Source organism: Rissa tridactyla, chromosome 1 (genome assembly GCF_028500815.1).
Source record: "Rissa tridactyla isolate bRisTri1 chromosome 1, bRisTri1.patW.cur.20221130, whole genome shotgun sequence".
Taxonomy (NCBI): Eukaryota; Metazoa; Chordata; class Aves; order Charadriiformes; family Laridae; genus Rissa; species Rissa tridactyla.
In genome coordinates, this window is record NC_071466.1 from 82,757,188 (window position 1) to 82,776,115 (window position 18,928).

General features: G+C 40.4%; 1 protein-coding gene across 4 annotated transcripts in view; it reads left to right on the forward strand.

Annotated features, from left to right (window-relative positions):
- The window catches only part of CLCN4 (chloride voltage-gated channel 4), a 49,261-nt gene extending 32,971 nt beyond the window's left edge, over positions 1-16,290 (forward strand). For all 4 annotated transcript variants that reach the window (XM_054205381.1, XM_054205409.1, XM_054205390.1 and 1 more), the window contains exons 9-12: positions 1,622-1,808; positions 4,293-4,691; positions 10,262-10,478; positions 12,020-16,290. In XM_054205381.1, coding sequence (XP_054061356.1) covers positions 1,622-1,808; positions 4,293-4,691; positions 10,262-10,478; positions 12,020-12,110 — 894 coding nt within the window. In that variant the 3' untranslated portion in view covers positions 12,111-16,290. The remainder of the gene's footprint in view (positions 1-1,621; positions 1,809-4,292; positions 4,692-10,261; positions 10,479-12,019) is intronic.
- Positions 16,291-18,928: the final 2,638 nt, after the last annotated feature.

Genomic DNA, 18,928 nt, shown 5'->3' on the forward strand with positions numbered 1-18,928 from the left:
CCCATTATCTGAGCATTTAGTTCTGGATCTGATTGCAGCAGACGATGGGAAGTTTTTCTGAGTTATACTTTATATTTTATACCACACTCAAAGCTAAAGCAACTCCTCTTTCTCTTAAATACTGCACTTAAACTGAGCATCCATTTTTTAGAAGGCCTTCTACCCAAAATATAATAGGAAGTTGTTGGAGTTTTGCTTTTCTTTTGTATTTTCTCCTTTTCTTTCGTATTTTCTCCTTTTCTTTCGTATTTTCTCCTTCTGATGACAAGAACTACTGAATGGCAGAAGGTCACTCAGGACCTGAGTCCTGCTCAGCACTGAGTCCTGATGATTTCCTGAGCAGGGACGACAAGTGGGAATTTAAGAGCACTTGGATGTTGCTGGTGTAGTATTTCTGGAGGAGGACTTAAAATGAGATGTCCATTGCTGCAGAAACTGTTTTATGGCTGACAGTCAGTTGTTATGATTGATCGTGTGTTTAAAAACTTCTGAGTTGGGTTCTTTATTTGATATGTGTTTATTTATTCTATATATTTAAAATTTGCTAGAAGCAATTGACAGTTTCAACTATTCTGTAAAAGAACAGACAAAATAGCTTTACTCACCAAATCAATACAACTGTATCAGCAAAATTAAGACTATATAGTTGGGGAGATAGTGCCTGCTGTTATCAGCCTTAAGGCCTCTGGGCCATGCTGAGGTTGTTACTCTAGTTGTCTAGGAAGCTCAAGGTGTATTTTCAGAATTAAAAAGATATGAGAGCATTTCCTCTCTAGACCCAACAAAAACTCCATGCAAGGCCTTGCCACAGATCTGAGTTGTCTTCTCCACCAGGAAATTTCTCTCCAACTTGCAGATGCACTTGATATTTAAGAGGAAATAGACTTAGCCAAGGCAAAGTGAATTTTAACTTTGTCTCTTTTTTTTTGTTTGTTTGTTTCTCATTTCAATACTTTTTAAAAAATGATTTGTGACTTCACTGTATAGCAGACAACAAGGTAATGATTCATAGAGCTTCCTGGAAAATATACAGCAAACTGAGATGAAGAAATAGCTGCCTCTGAGCGGTCAGCCTCCTTTCTCTGAATTTTTATTCTGTATTTGACATTTAGTTTAAAATCTGGTCTGATTTATCCTGAAAGAGTAGTAATAAAACTATAAAGTACTCCATGTGATAGAGGGTGAAATCAAGATGTTATTTTCAGTTGAGCTTATTCTCCTGCCCATGACAGAACCATCAGCAGCTTCTGACATCCTGCTGAGAAAGCAATAAAGGCAAAACCAGGAGCATCTTGACTTTAAAAGCAGGCTGTTATTCAGAAACACCATTTACCTATCAAATTCACTGTGATGCAGCATGTAGGATCCAAAATTACTTAAAAATGTGTTAACATTTTATAAAGCTATTAATACACATGTAGCCACACAAACTCAGTCATTGCAGAAACCGATCTCAGACCATGCGGAACATCAATGTAGGCTGCCATAAGGCTATGGTCTTCTGAGCTAGTGTTTAATAAGGAAATTGGATTCTCTTACTACTAATAATAAATTGTTTGATCAATAAGTTCACTACTAGCCATTTTTGTCAAGGTGCTCATGTGTCTATATTTTATTCAAGATCCCTTCAGGCCTCTTCATTCCCAGCATGGCTGTTGGAGCCATGGCCGGTAGGATGGTTGGGATTGGAGTAGAGCAGCTGGCGTATCACCATCATGACTGGATCATCTTCAGGAACTGGTGCAGGCCCGGGGCAGACTGCGTCACACCAGGACTTTATGCTATGGTGGGAGCGGCAGCTTGCTTGGGTACAGTATCTGCTGACCATTGCTTTGTGCATGGATAATACTGATGTGTGGGGATCTACAAATTGTTTAAGAGGGCTTTGTGTTTGTGTTAGGTGATACGCTGGCTTTTCTGGACTTAAGAGACATGATGGGCTAAAGCATGGGCAGCTGCCTCAAATGGTCTCTCCAGTGATCTGCCAGGTAGTCAACTTGTAGTAGAGGCTTGCAGTCACCAATGCCTACTCCTTGTAATCCACCAAAAAAGCACATACATAAAAGGAAAGAAAAAATTAAAGTTAGGCTACAGGTTTCCAAGAAGGAGTGTTTTTTGCTTGATTTCGCCCCCCCCCCTTTTGATGTAACGAAATCCACTGTAGCTGGACTAAAGCTACTTCCTTGTTTAGACTGTGCTCTCTCTCAGTGCAGGGAACAATCTTCCCAGCTCTGGCCAAATTTTAAGCTACGCAAAGGTACAATTTCTGGGTCTTATTTTGGCTGTGTCACACTGCTTGATGGGGCTGTCTTTTGATTTTCGTTTTGACCGTAGGCCAATATGTGGTTATATTCAATCAGTAGGATTTATTGGGTATAACAGGAATGATCTGTTAACTATTAAAACAAGATCATTGAATAATACCTCACATATCAAAATTCTAGTCATAGATACAATAGGAATCTTACAAACATGCTATCTGAACACATTTTTTGCCTTATCATATATTTCCCCTTCTATAATTGAATGGTTTACCTCCTTTTGTTATTGTTGCTGATACCGTCATTAGATGATGAAATAATAGTGGAGAGGTATAACACATGATTGATGTAATTAGTTAGATTTGAAATGAAAGATTTTAAATGAAAGTACTCAGGGAAGAGCTGTAAAAGTTTCCGTTTTGAAGTCTCTTGCTAGAAAAGTAGGATCATTTGTGCTATCAGTTATAGAGAAAGGAAGGGCGGGATTTGCTTGTCTAAATTTAATGTATGTAATGTAGACATCAACATCTGAGCTAGCTGTGTTGATACCCTTCACAGTCAAAACAGAAAATTGAGATACTGGAAAGATCAGTCTCATCTGGCAACAGACTTCTAAAGCCAGGAAAATGAACAGATTAATTTGGCCTCAGAGGTGCCTGTTTTTCTCCAGAGACTATAAAAGCAATCTGGATATCACCCCTTTGGATGTGAATACCTACCACGGTGTAGACACATTAAAATAGCTGGAATGAATCTTACTGCCAAAAAAGAGTAAAGCACTTCCTCTTGACCATGAATGATCTTAATGTTCATAAAAGAAATTATACACAAAATTTTTGCTCTGATACTCCAGTTGATCTGCTAGTCAGCAGTCACTTCCTCTTTTAAAAGGTTCAAATCAAGGTGCAGTGATTTTAATAGTATGGTGAGACATACAGCAGAATGGTCACCGCTCATTCTTAAGCCCAAGACCTGTCTTGCTTAGAGCAAGAGATGTGGAGTAAGTATTGAATGATCCTTACTCTGGTATCTGCTCTCAGCTTTTCAGACTCAAAAGTTCAAGGCGTTCCTCAGACAAAAGTCATATCTGGATCATCGTGTTAAATAATCAACAATTTAATATTCCTGTATACTGCTAGATTAAAAGTATCTTTTAATGACCTGTTTGCTGATTTCTCTCATCTAAAATGGTGATGTATTTTGAGGCCTAAAAATAGCAGATTTATTACATTTACCTTTTGAACGGAGGCAAAGAAATGTTACCTAATAATTCAGTGATACGTACACACTTGTCTGCAGTTATATGATTATTTTTATCCTTTAATGTAAACTGAAGGAGAGAAGAGCTTGCATATGAAATTAATGCAGAAAGACTAGATTGAAAAATACAGCTATAACTCTGTCTGCAGCTGCATGCCTAGATGGCCTCAAACCAAGTGGTATACAGTTCAAACTGTCTGTTATACTGGTCTCAAAAGCTAGGGTTTAAGCTGTAACGTAGCTCTTGCGGTGGCCTCAAACTGTCCTTATATAGGATTTTGTAACCATGGTGTGCCCAAAGATAATGCTTAGCTTTCTCTTCAGTTTGGATGTGGCAGGTAAACCCATGTGACAGCCAGCTCCTAATGCTCCAACCTGCCCCAGCCACAGTACTTAGTTGATTCTTGGAGTCATTTTATAGGGCTAATGCCAGGACTCAGTTTTAGTTTCTCAAATATCCAGTAGAGCTGATTTTTGATGGCATGCTTTCTGGTTCGATAGCTGTCTTTTAGCATTTGTTATTTGCTTTTCAGTGTTAGCATCTTTGACTTGGGCAAGTTCACTCAATCTGTTTGATGAAAATTGCAGCAGATGAAAACTCTTCCTTTAGTGAAATAAGCCCCAAACTACTTCATGAAGTATAAGGGCAAAGTACTCAGACTGAATAATCTCATGCCTTTTTGAGTGTAAGGTACAAAAATGTAAACGAATTGCTTAATACATACACTTAAAGAGCACTGAAGAAAACTTGACTGCTTTCCTTGTTGGCAGGTGGTGTTACCCGAATGACGGTCTCTCTGGTGGTGATTATGTTTGAGCTAACTGGAGGCCTGGAGTACATCGTACCTCTTATGGCTGCAGCTGTCACAAGCAAGTGGGTGGCAGATGCCTTTGGGAAAGAAGGGATCTATGAAGCTCATATTCATCTGAACGGCTACCCATTTCTGGATGTGAAGGATGAATTTACCCACCGAACCCTGGCAACAGACGTCATGAGACCAAGGCGTGGTGAAGCTCCTCTCTCTGTTCTGACGCAGGACAGCATGACGGTGGAGGATGTTGAGACACTAATCAAGGAGACTGACTACAATGGCTTCCCAGTAGTGGTTTCAAAAGACTCAGAGAGACTTATTGGATTTGCACAGAGACGAGAGCTGATTCTGGCAATAAGTGAGTAGAGAGTATTGGTGTACATTTGTTTGATTTTGATAGGGTAGGATGTTACCAGTGTTATTCACCTTAAAGAATGGATAAATAAGAATGAAATCTAACTTTTTCCCAAAGTCTGGCTTTTAGTAGTTGCTAGGGCTCATAGCTGGAAGTAGAATTCTGTGGGCTTGATTTTTGTGGGCTTAATTTTGTCATCACTCACAACAGTCCAAAACGATTCTGCTAGAGACAACAGAGGTAAACCTGATTCATATGGCCAAAAGTTTTGTCAGAAACAGATGAAAAGCCACGGCAGTGCTGAGCTTCCTCTAGTATCCAATGAGCTCCTGGTAGCAGCTGGGGCAGTTGTGAATCTTTGTCACCCTGTGATGAAGTGCAAGTCCCTGGGCTTCTTTCTGTTGCACTTTCATCTTTTTCTCACATGCAAACCTTTTGCACTAGAGGTGGAAAGCTTTTCAGTGGAGGATGTTGTTTGGTAAAGATGGCTGAGTTTTGCTAAGACCTGGTGGATAGCTGGCTGGTTGCCTGAGAGCTCAATCCAGGTCATTGCAGGTTTTGACCCATGAGGTCCTTTCCTGTCTGGCCTGATGGCTAGGTGAGGATTGAAAAAGCAGGTATGTTGGAAGAAAGGAAGTGTTCCCACCTTCCCTGTAGCCAGGGCACCCAGAGCTGTGGAGGTCTGTGAGCCTGGCAAATCAACCCCATGGTCTCCTCCCAATTATGGCAGTCCCGTGGTGTTGAGGGCCAGCTGGGCAGGCAGGCTGCTGGCTGGGCATGATTGCCTCGTACTTTGCAGGGGAGTGGAATGTCTGGCATATCCAAATCTCCTTGACATGGAATTTCTCCTCTCTGAGCGGGCCTGTTTCATCCCTCTGCTTCGGGCACCTTTAAAAAGCTGTTGTCTCGGATGGAACCCCCCGTATTCTTCAGAAAAGAAAATCCATAGATGGAAAATCAGGGCTATTTTAGAGGGCCACTTTCCTGCCTACTTCTCATAAAGCTAAAACACAATTTGAAATTAGAGTGCTCTTTAAAGCACACATTTTTTAATGCATATTTATTTTTGTCTCCTGGATGTAGAAAGACCCCATCTAAGTGATTTGACCTAAAATTTATATTCATTGATTTAAAGACACTCAGCTGTTACTTGAGTCCCCTCTTCTCAACTCATAGCAGAAAGCCATCAACGCTGCATCAATACTACATGCAGGAGAAGAAAAGAAATGACAGAGCCCAGTTTTCTCCCCTTAAAATGTAGTGTGGAGTTCTCTTCAGCAAGAAAATATTTTCTCTTTTTTTTCCCTTTTGTGGTGTAAGTTGTCATTTCAGTCAGAGAAATAGTTTATGCACTGAATTAATTTCGTATTTACTTATATCACTAATTTCTCAAAACACAGGAAAGCAGAACAGGCCTTACTGCCAGTTCTACAGCTCTTCTAATTGTGCAATTGTAATTTAACTTCCAAGGGGTGTGGGAATCTAACTTTTTCATTAAAAGCCTACTATCACTGATTGCTCCTTCATCTGTCCTTCAAAAAGAAGCAAAAAGAAGTCTCCATGAAGTTATAATCCTCTGTATAGCAATGTCAGTATAAGAGGATTTTAAAGACACCAAGGTGAAGTCCAAGGCTGCTAGCTGCAATACCCCTTTCAAACAACTGATTTTCTCACAGGGTTAATCTTCCTTTGGTGGTAACAAAAGATGCCTTGTATGCCCAAGCCAGGAAAGTAAATATGTGTCCGAAGTTTCACCAAATGCGTAAATGCCAAGAGCCGATACCATTTATAAAATAGTTTGTATTTTATCCTGCTTTTGCTAATGAGTTTCAAATGTCTTCTGCATTCCCCTGTGAGAAGTAAAAAACCTTAATTAGATGTATTTAGCCTACCCTGTGTCTGGCTTTTGCACTGTCTGTGCCATGTCGTGGCTGTAACACTTGCTGCCATCCTAACTTTATAGCCTTTTACATCACCTTTGCAGGGAGGTATGTCAGTGGGAAAATTGCATGGAGTGAAGATGCAGAGCCCTCACTTTAAAAGCAGAAAGACCCGATGCTGCCTGAAGCGAGTCAGAGAATGTTGAGGGACTGAGTCTTTTGATTCGGGTCATAAATGGCAACGTGGCTGAATGGGCTTGCTAGGACATGTGTGAAAATGTCCAGCTATGCACTGACAACAAAGAAATCAGTTTGAAATAAACTCAGCGGACATTTTAGATCAAAATGCTTTCCTCTTTGAAACCTGTTTTTTTGACGTCCGCACTTTCCAGAGGAAAAGGTACTGTTTCCTGATAAGCTCTAATTAGAGTACCTTTCATAGGATCTGAGGCAGAATTGAGATTTAAAATAAAGAATTCCTCTGCATAGATAAGTTTTCCTAAAATCCTCATCTGTCAGGGACCTTTGGTGACCCTCTTCCTCTTGGGCTGAGTATGACAGCTCCTGATGTCATTCTGTGCTTATTCTGTGATAAACAGTTAATCTTTCCAGTACGGCTTGTGTCTTTGTGACTTAAAATATGGATTTGGTTTCACTTTTCCAAAAGACACAGTACACAGTTCCAGTAAAAGGCAGGGCAAAACACTGGTTTTGTACTATGCTAGCAACTTTTTAATAGCTAATCCTCTCTTACGGCCAAATTTGCTTTGCATTTATCGCAAAAGTAGTCACTGCTCGTCATCACCACAGAGTAGCTAATGTGTTGCAAACCTTCACCTCAGCTTGCCTTCATAGTTGTGTTCATGGAGCCATGCGCTCAGCCTCCTCAAACTATAAAATCACTTGCCAAGAGGTAAATATCACATGTGGTGAAGCACCTTCTATTCTCCTGTTCAGGTTCTTATCTCCTGCTCACCCTGACGGCATCTAGAGATACTGGAGAGTTACGCCTGGGACCAGTGTAAGCCCCATCCGCGCAGCACTATAGCCAGGGAATGAGGTCTTCTGAAAAGCAGAGTCAGGGCCACACCGGTATCTCTTTTTTCACTGGATTGCGCCCTGCAGAATGCTGCCTTAGTTTGAATTAGTTTTTATGCCTCTGTATGACAACAGGTTGCACTACACTTCAGCCAAGAAGCTTCAGCTTCTTTCTCTGGCCCAATAAATTGTGTATCAGCAGTGTGGTGGCCCAGAGAATACTCTGGGAAAGTACTCGGATTCCCTCATACAACTGACTTCTTGGATGAAGGTAATAGCTGTTGAGTCCCACATCAAATACCTGTTTACACACAGCTCTCTGCCTCATGATTTATGCCTACGTGATTTCTTTCTTACTAAGTGGAGCACTAAGCACATTCTAGAAATGCATCCAGTCCCTGTAAGGCAAATGGCAATTACCCTTCGGATCACTCAGAAGCACCTTCAGGAGGACTGTGTCCTTCCACTGGTCTTTTTTGAGCAGGCACACAGGTCCAGTGGACAGAGTCACCCTCTGGCAATAGGTGTTTACATTTAGATGGCACCTACCTTATAGTCTTATGGAGGGGGGTATCTGACCCTGTAAAACTCTTCTTAAATTTGGCCAGCCTCAGAGGCATTGTACAAAAGGCAGAGTCTTGGACACAAGCCAGGTGGCCTGTATAATGTACGTTTCTCAGTGTGGAGTTGAGAGAGCGACATAGTTAATACAGGCTGTGAACTGTGAACTCCTGAATATGAAAGGCCTTTTCACATTTGGGAGAACTAATTCACTCCCTAGGTATGACAAGAGCCTTCTGCGTAGATTAATCTGTAAAGCCAGTCATCATCATCCATTTGCTTTGCTCTTTCTGTTAAGTTTTATCTGCTTTTCTTACCCACTGACTGCAAAAATGATCTGTTCCTCTGTTTTACCTTTACTCTAACTCCCCCATCCAGTGAGATTGCATACAAAGTCCACTGTTTCTCTGATGCCCCTGAATTTGCTCAATAGTACTACATCATTCAAATTTCTCTAGAGAGATGTTTGACTTCGAAGAGTGAAATCATGGCTTTGGCTAATCGCTGTTGTCCAGGGTCATCACTGCCTTGGGAACAGCAATGTGGTAACTGAAATGCTTGGGCCTGTAGCTTTGGGTGCAGTTTCGGGAAGGAAATACCTAGCTGTCAAGAGTTTTTATCAAAGGGTGGGAGTTACCTTCACTTTTGATAAATTTTACCTCTTACCACAGATCATATATCAAAGAGCTATACAGTCATGTTCACACTTGAAATTAGACGTATGAGTCAAAACAAGATGAGACAAAGTTAGCATCATTCCTATAAATTGCAATAGGGCTTGTAATGTGTGGGGTGAAAAGGTTGAAAATCATATACTGATACTAGGTTTGAGCCAGCGCTGCTTCAGTTCCAAAAATATTACAAGACAATGATCATTAAAGGGGAAAAAAATGCAGCTGGAACATGTTGGAAACCATTACTGTCTACACGTTACAAGTCACAGGAGCAGGTTTCTGCATTTTGATTGATGGCAATGAGCTCCAAGAATATATACATACACTTTGAGTATGTCTGATTTTCTGTACCTCTCAAGAACAGAAGCAACCTATATTAATCAAAGATAATAATTCCAGCCATTTCCAGGAATTTATACAAACAAAAAAAGAAGGAGTTAAACCCTCAGAGCCAAACACGATATGCTTATTCTGGGGAGAGAGCTGTCTATCATTTGGAAATCCATCTCATATATTGGTTGCGTCCTGTAATGTTGAGTAGAAATGAGGTAAACAATATCAAGAAAATAAACCACTTCAGTGCTAAGAATTCCTGTTGGAGCATACTTTAAAGTAAAAGGCTTGTACTGATCATGTAAAGTCCAGATGTAGTGTGAAGTTCACTTCATAGTTGGAACAAAGTATGAATTATAGCTTTTGAACTTTTGAAAGTGGTCAAATATGCACCGTTGAAAAAAAAGTGTTTTCCTTTAAGTAGGATGCTATTTTTTTCTGCCCTTTTAAAATATGGATATGCAAACTCTATTTAAGGCATTAAGTGCAAAACCACAAAATTCACCCTGCACACCAGTGGGGTGTGTTGGTCTAGAACAACACCCTCGCCACCCCCACATTCCTGGGATGTGAGTTTGTCTTTTCCTAGCTTTGTGTTCATAAATCCATTCAGCATGCCCAGATTTCCCCCACTCCAGCGAGAAGTCTGGGAACAAACATACTGCTCCAAGCCAGCTGGGGCTGTACACAGGCTGTTGACACCACTTCTTCAGGCATATAATAGAAGTTTCTGTTGTGATTCTCACAATGGAGGAAATGACATATAATCATTTGAATTCGACGGAAGTTGGATTAGTGATGTTTGTGACTGCAATGAGCTGCACGTTTATTCAGAAAAGCGTCCCAACCACGCAAAAGTATGTGTTTGTAAAAATATTGCTTTATTGCTTACATTTTCTTCAAGGGAGCAATGTCTCAAGGAAATTCAAGTTTGCTTTGTAAACCCAACTTCCGGAACCTCAGTTACGTTAAAGAAAAAAGCTACTACTACCTTTGCTTTCCAAAGAAAGATAATTTTTTTTGTTATTATTTTTTTTTTTTTTATCAAACCTAACTCAGTGTCTACCTTGATCTTTCTGTTGTACAGAGAATGCAAGACAGCGGCAGGATGGGGTGGTGAGCAACTCCATTGTGTATTTCACTGAAGACCCCCCAGAACTGCCACCCAACAGCCCCCATCCACTGAAGCTGCGGCGTATTCTCAACCTGAGCCCTTTCACGGTCACCGACCACACACCAATGGAGACCGTGGTAGATATTTTCCGGAAACTCGGACTCCGGCAGTGTCTTGTCACTCGCAGTGGGTGAGTAGATGCTGAGCCAAGCATGCGTAGAGAACCTCAGGAGATTTTTCTTCAGCATTAACAAAAACACTGCTTTTTCCTGTCTAAAGCCAAGTATAGACAGCAACTAATTAATCAGCACCTCTGAGACAGTCAAGAGAATATTTTGATTTGTCTATTTTGTGAATGGAAGAATAAGGGAAGTGTGCCCAGTGTCTCTCCAGGGCAGCAAAAGAAATCAGACTCAGAAATGAAATGGCCCTTGCCAAGTGTCTTGTTTCACTCTGTTCTCCCAAATCCTTAGTGTATCGTCATTTAGATAAGGTAAAGATAAATACAAAATGAACTGTTCTGACTCCCACTGTAGTTCAGTTTTCAACAGGTCTGGCAAGTAGTATTGTTTGCAGAGAACGTGCCTGTTTCTAGACATCCAGCTAGATTAGATGCTTGTGAAGATGGTGATAAAGGTGCAGGGGAGGAAAATTAATCTGTTCAGCTTTCTTTAACGGAACATGGAAAGGCATATAAACCAAAAGTCCACAAAAAAAAAGAAAAAAAGCTGAAGAATTGCGGGCAAACATGAAATTAGAAGAGTAAAAAGCTTCATTGTGTGCATTTGTGTGAAATAACATCCTGTAATTCCAATGGGATTTGAGCTATTTTGAGATCATTGCTTATCTCAGGATCTAGTGGTAAGAAGAAACTTTACAATGGGATAGCAAAATCACTTTCAAATGCAGAAGATTAAAATTTAGTCTTCTGCAAAAAGCGTTTTTGTTATTCAAAGATATTGTGTATCAGCTGTTACTATTGATGCAGTGTACTCAGCATTAAGAAAATAAGAACCATTATCAGGACATAGATTTAGGTCCTGATTTTAGGTGCCTGGATTTGGAAATTTTGATCTTGAATTCCTGCACTTACATGAAAAGAAAGGTGGAAAAAATATAACAGTGAGATAGTTTAAAAATTCAATGTCTCGTGGCCTTCAAGGACTGGATATAAAAGCCATGGAATACTGAGAGTTAGGAAATTTTTGACTCCTGGGGCCAGACATCCCATAGGCCTCATCTTTCCTGACAGATAGAATTCATTTAGGATCATATAAATGAGAAATTATCACTTAAATTTGAAGGAATTATGCTGTCCAACAGTGAGAGTTTCGGAAAGTCTGTGCTTTAGCTTAGTTCCTGTATTACTAAATGCCATGTGCTAACTCAGGGCGCTGGTGCCTTGGTTTTGTGCTGTTTGTTCTCCGCAGCCTGAGCCTAAGGAAACTCGTTACTTTGTCGTACAAAGCGTCAGTCATTGTAGCTCCTCCCTCAGTCATGTTCCCAACAAAAAGAGATAACAACCCAAGGTATTTAACTTAATGAACGTGGCTGCAGTAGTAAAAATACATGATGTGAGAATGCTTTTTATGAAAGATAATAACTGAGGAATGGATGGGATGGACAGTGTTATATGGAAGCACTCACAAAATGTCCCTGCAGCTGAACAGGGGAAAAAACTGCATGATCTATGAGATGATTGTTGACCTTTCCTTTCCTTTTCTCCTCTAGGAGGCTGCTGGGTATCATAACTAAAAAGGATGTATTAAGACATATGGCTCAAATGGCAAACCAGGACCCTGAATCTATCATGTTTAACTAGACTGGTAAAGGAAGAGGAAAGTAACCCCAAAGGAATCCCTTCTAGATTAACACAAAGGCTACGTTCAGTGTTTCATTTTGTTTAAAGGGAAAATGTGGTGTGTATGAGGAATGGCCCAATATGCCTCTGACAGAGGGATTGAATGCAGGGTGGCACTTATTTAATGAGGAAGGCAGTTTAGAAGCTCTGAGCAGCTGCAGACATCAAGCTGTGTTTCCTTAATGAGATTGCCAACAGCTCAATTGGAGAGTTGGTGGGTGTAAGTGATGTGGTGCTTAAAGACAAAGAGCCAGGAGCACCAGTGGGATGCGTCAATGTTCGCAGTAACTCATGAGGCAGGTGTGAACACTAGCAGGCACTTTTATATATAAGCTGTTAACAGATATAAAGATTTGTGATCCAAAATAGAGAGTGTGTCTGAACAACTTCAGTTTTTTTCATTACCGGAGTCATGGCTATTTATTTGCTACTGAATCATAACATTTTTGTGAGGGAAAATACTGTCATATTTTAAAATGAAAAATGTTGTCATCTTCCTTTATTTTTGTAAAAGTTAAGTGAACCAGGACTGGAGTTAAATGAGCAAGAACACACTTCAACTCACTTCTGCTCCCTGCTTTAGTCCTTTGAATTTTATACAGTTTAGCATTTCTGTCAATCAGCTTCCCTTTATTAATGTTGAAATGTGACTTATTTGTAAGGACCTATTATTTCTCTATGCAATTTTGCATACAGGTACTGTAATATTTAGTATTATGTGGTTTGTTGTGACAACAGGAAAAAAACATAGAAGCTCATGGAGGAATTTTCAAAGGCACTAAAGGGAGACTGGTATCCAGCTCTCATCGATGTTAGGGACAAGAGACTGAATCCCTCACCTGTCTCCCCTTGTGTACGTCGTCATTTTTCATGATCTAATGAAGTTCTGCATTGATTCCTGATTCTCCATGTAGTTCCTTTTGGTTATTGCTATTTCTTGGCATTTGTCTGCACCTGCCAAGAGATTGTTGAAGTTTATTTATCAGCCACAAATGTTTATTCTTAGCAGATCTACTCTTTATGCATCTGCCAGTCACAGGACTGTGGAATCTACGGATAGCCAATAGGCCCCTTGGATAAGGCCAAAGGGACTGAGAATGCAAACAACAATAGCAAAGCTCTAATTATAGATCTGCTTGCAGCAAGAACACAAGATTTAACAGCCCCCGGTAGGGACCTCCAAGCCACTCAGGTAAAAATGCTAAATTTTCCTAAACCCTTGTTGTGATCCTATGTAAGGTGCACAGACTCAATGTTGTCTGTGTTAATATACTAGCACTTTAGTCAATACTACAGAAGACCAAATTCTACTCTTAGTAACACGTGATCCACACTGCCCAGTGTTTGTTTTATAAGTAAAAGCTTAGAGATTGGAGAGAGGTTGCATCCTAATTTAGATGCCCTGAATCCTCTTCAAGACCCTCTTAGAGTCTGGACCCTTCATTTGGGCATCTAAGACCTCTGGTATTTTTGTTCAAACTCATACAGAAGCCGGAAGCTCAAGGCCATTGTGTCCAGATGGTTTTCCTGGGCAGAGATGATGGGAGTCCTTTCATGCCAGAAGAGCCTGTTGCTCCAGACAAAAACTAGACTGTTGATCCAACGTGTAGGCAACGTGCATGATCACTGTGTCCCTGAGCTGAGACAACTAGCCAGGTACACCCTAAGTTAGATGCCCAAAGTTACATGTCACAAATTCCTCCTCTTATCTCCGGTGACCCTGCTTCCTTCTGGCATGTGTCCCACTGCATTCACACAAAGTATGGTCCAAATTGTTTAAGTAAAAGAAACGGAAGTAAAGGGATAATTCTAATCTGCTAAGTACTCCATTTAACAATAGTGTTTGCAACAGACTGACATAAATATATGTAGCTCTGGCCAAAGCCCATAAATATTTCAGTGTATACTTTTTGTTAACTGAACATCTGCAGAACAATGTATTATTAAAGGGATATTGTCAAAACTATGTAAACTATAGAACGGAGCAACTCTTTCCCTCTGAAAATAGGAAACACAACATAATATTGTTGTTTCTTCTATTTTTCTGTGAAGCTATCATCAGCCAAACTCATAAAAAACCAGCCAAGTCAACAACCAAGCTCATAAACATTGGATTCCCTCATTTGAACACAGATGCCATAGTAAAATCAGTGCATTCACACAACTAAATCCAAAAGGGGCTTGGTACCAATGTCAGTTCCTACCCAAAACTAGAATCTAGGGGATTTAGACTAAGATAAATGGGCTGACTTTTGAGGGAATCTTGTTCTGAAAATAAAACTGAAGGACTGTGTTCTACTTTTCACTTTTATAGCTGTTAATGTGAATACATACATGTTTGATGAACACTTTCTCCATCTTCCTTTATGTTCACATAGGAAGCAAGTGTGCGTATTCTCCCCACTTGGACATTAAAATACTGCTTTCGCTCATAAACCGAGAAAAATAAATTTAAAAGTGAATTTATCTGCTATTTGAAATCAAACTGAAGGCTTCATGTGTGTCAGGGAAAACGAGAGATCTACAGCCTTCTCTGTTAGCCAACGAATTTTCAGTCCATGCTGCATTAGTACATAGCCCATGCTGAGGAGCATTGATAGTACTGAAGGCAATGTTTGCTAACAGGACCCAGGATGGTATATCAACACCGAAAAAATTGTTATTCCTGCAAAAAAGACAGAGAGTCACCTAACTAAGGTTAAACTAGCCATGAATACAAACTCACTTGGGTATTGTCCTGGGTTATCAGCTTAAACTCAGTTTGTGGCTATGCATAGGCATAAACTTTGGTGGCTAATTCCCATTAATACCCAGAGGCCTGATCCACCAAAACCAACAGTCAGCCCTGTGACAGCTTGTCACCTCGTCTTATCAGACTGCATATGAGAAGCCCTCAGGACTTAAGAACAGGATCCATAAAACCAGCATGTTTGTAAGAAACAACAACAGAAGGCACTGAGATTTAGACACTTATTTTGGGTGCAGTTTGACCCTGAGAGTACCCCTCAGCAGAAGGCAGGTAAATGGGGGTCCTGCTTTTTTCTATCAAACGCGTTCCTCTTCAGATGGAATGGTTTAAATATCTAAGGGGTCAAGGAAAAAAGCTTTGGATGTGTAACTGTACGTGAGTGGTTAGACTGCTGCTCCTTGTTCCAGTGTCCGTTCAAAATACATTAAACCCCCTTAGAGCAGGGACTGATATCTAGCTCTCCAGAAATGGCATAGCCATAGCTAACTCCAGTTGCTTGGCATTATCAAGGCTGAGGTGATGCTAGAATGACAAGACAGGTTTTGAAACTGGACAGGCTTTGCTAATTAGAAAACTTAGCGCTTCAGACACTTCCAAAGACAGTAGTTGTCTGTAAGTCTTTCTGTTGAACTTCCTCCATGCTACAGTCTTTGTTGCTCTTTTAGCTTGAGTGGCTGAATGGGGAACACTCTTAATATAAATTAGTAACATGCTTTTCTCAAAAAATGTAGTTCTGATGTAATGATTTAATGTATTTCCCCGTAACAAGCCCATTATCAGTCACTGTTTTCCATCTGTATTCCCAAATATGTTTCAGAAGTTTCTGAACAGACTCCAAGAGGCATAGATCTCAGCCTTAAGTATTTATTTGAATTTTTAGAGCTCAAGATAGTCACGTAGCCTGATCAATCTGGGAGTTACATAAGTAATTTAGTATATAGTGCTCACTTTATGCAACCTCTGTTAAATCCTCATGTTCAAGCCATTGGACTTCGATGATGTCAAACTAAACAAAAGAACAAAAGTCTTCGGATGATGCAAGTTCAGTATTGTACCTTTGTTTTGCATGAAGTGTTCAGTTACATTCAGCTTCTGATGTGTACTTGAAGCAATCTGTACCAGACAGTTTATTACTAAAGTACAGAACATGGATGACATTAGCCAGACCCTTTGGCTGTCACAGCGATACTAATAATTAATTTTTATGCTTTGAGGATGCAGAAAAAGAATGTTTAAGAATTACAGGAGACCCACTGATTCTGTGTTGGAATGACACTATAATTATGAATATTGTTTTGGTGTTTGGTTTTTTTTTTTAAATGTAGAAAACAGTACATATGTTGCACCTTATAAAAAATGATGTTTGAACTCTATTTTTTAAATAAAACTGACTTACAGTACTGGAAACATTTCTTGAACATCTTATTAATTGGAAAAGTATTTCATTTAATATCTCTGTATGATTTTGATGTTTCCTTTTCCCACCTACAGGGATAACTCAAGCCTGATGAATGATTTAGGATATCTAATTCAGTTATCGGCTAGCTAATATTAAGTAGGGAGTTAGTGTGGACTTCAGGGCATCAGCCTTGACTGTTGTCTGTTTTATTTTCAAAGAGAAATGTTTTTTATTTCAGCATCATAAATCCTTTATTAAAGAAATCTAAAAGAGAAGAAAAAAGAATTCTCCTACCAGGTTGTTCTGTTTACAATAACCATGAAACTTCTTTAAAGCTAGATGTTGGAAAGCCCTTATGATTTCAGTTTTTGTATATATTTTTTCACTTGCACTTTTTACTTCAGAGCTTAAGCTCAATGACCAAAAACAACAGGTTCGATCATGCCCATTTAATTGGGTGAAACATCCCTTAAATCTCTGTCAGAGGCTAACTTTTAAGTAGTAGCAAAGAATATGGGCTTCATCCTGATTAACATACTAACCAAGCAAGTAGAAAGGCACTACAGCTTTGTGCAAATGAGGTTTTAATCAGTGGTTTATCCAAAAAGAAACATTACAGATTTCAAGACTTGCTCCAGAGAACAAGTTGATACATCAGCAATACCTTAGATTAAATTTCAGAAGCTGGTGCTGGAGTTCTAGGGCCTCTAGCTTCTTCCATGGATTGCTGTGGCCTTAACATGGCCCAGTGCACGCACTGAAACACCAGGAGACGTGAGGCGTGCAGCAAGTTAAGTAAGTAGTAATCGTTCCCTGTAGTCTGTAGTTGGTCATGAGGGACTGAGCCTTAGACCTACCCGTCACCACGTGGGATGGCACAGCTGGGAAATGGAAGAGAAAATGTTGAATGGATGCCTCTCAGCTGCCTGTTTCTGCTATGCACCATGTATCCTGGCCTAAGTGATCATTTTGTCTAAATCAACTATCCTATTGCCACCCACGTGCCTTTTCGCTCCCTTAGGAGGCCCTTCCTCCCCAGGCAACATCCCCTTCCTACAAGCAACATTATTTCCCTGTGTTGTCCTTCTCCTCTACTCCAAACGCGATCTTAATTCCAAGTCCTCCCCACAGTGGTGGCCCGGATGCTCACGAAGCACAGTCTTATAGGCACCTGTGGTGGATGGGCCCCTTTCACGGCACACGGGATTTTGTATTGCTCCTTGCTGGAGGACACGGCAAACACGGTGTTACTGGCCCTAGTACGCTGCACTGAGTTTTTTGATTGGTTTTTGGCTTGCTATCTTAATGCAATACCAAAAAGATGGACTTTTCAGAAAAATAGCTGCTGCATTTGCACAGATCAATCTATAGGTGTTCACTATCTCAACCAGTAAGTAGTGACCTCACGGTGAAGGCAACAAGGACCTGGGACACGACTGTGAGAACTGCACCCTGAAGCAGTTATGGGCTCTTAGGCAGAATGAGACAGGAATTGCTGACCTGTAGCTGCAGCATTTGGTCAACTCTGCATCCCTCCTTTAATCTTTCTTGCATTCTGAGCATAATTAATACGCTCAGTTTGAGCACATTACAAGCACAGTTTGAGCACAGTTAATGACTTCAACCCTTGCTATCCTCAGCATTATCTCGTATAGTCAGGGTCAAAACAATCTGAGTGTTCCTACAGATACAGTGCTTTCCCCAGCCACAGCAGTTAACTGGTTAGGAAGACACTACCATATGTAACAGCCAGATTGGGGAGAGTCGGTATTTGGCACTTCTTCAGCTGTGTTTCATTTGAGAAATGATTCTACAGCCTGAACAATCAGTGCACGGGTCTTTGTGGGGATTTGCAAAGCCCCCACGGTCTGTTCCTGGCTTGCACAGCATTTGGAGCGATGTCTGCATGGGCCAGCCGTCATCACAGAGAGCACATACTCTACAGATTAACCAGCCTTTCTTAATCCACAAAGATTCAGTAAAGGACACAGAAATAATGCGCAGATTGCTTAGGAAACTAGACAGCTGACCCTTTTAGCTCAGGAGAGTTGCTTTGTTGTCTCAAATTTATGTCCACGGAGGCATCTAACTCCCGGGAGGACCATCGCCTGTGAAGTGCTCACCGGCTAGCTGCACCACTAGAAAGGAGCAATACCTAAAATTAAGCTAAAATCATACGTGTTTCTATTGAGTCCAACCAATGTTATCATTTTTCTTTGCTACTGTATTCTGAAAGACAACTTTTCCCCCCTTTGAAGTAAGCTCGCTCTTTCAACAGTTGCTAGTGAGAACTGGACTGTGACTGTGCTGCACGCAATTGGATGTGGAGTGCTGCAGGGCTGGTGGGTCAAACATTAGCTGAGGGTTTCTCCTTTGAAGAATGCAGTAGAAATAAGTGGCTGCAATAGTTGTGCCATGAGAAAGGACCATTCTAAATAATTAAAGTGAGACGACTACAGACAAACATAACTGTAGTTCTCTACTTATAAAAATTGCCACCAGGTAACAGGTGGCATTTCCATACTATGAAGCCTTACGATTTCTAAAAATGTATTTATGTTTAGATCATTACCAAAGTTGTCTTTTGCCTAGAGAAAAATTTTCCTCACTGAACTATCAGGTAAGTTAACC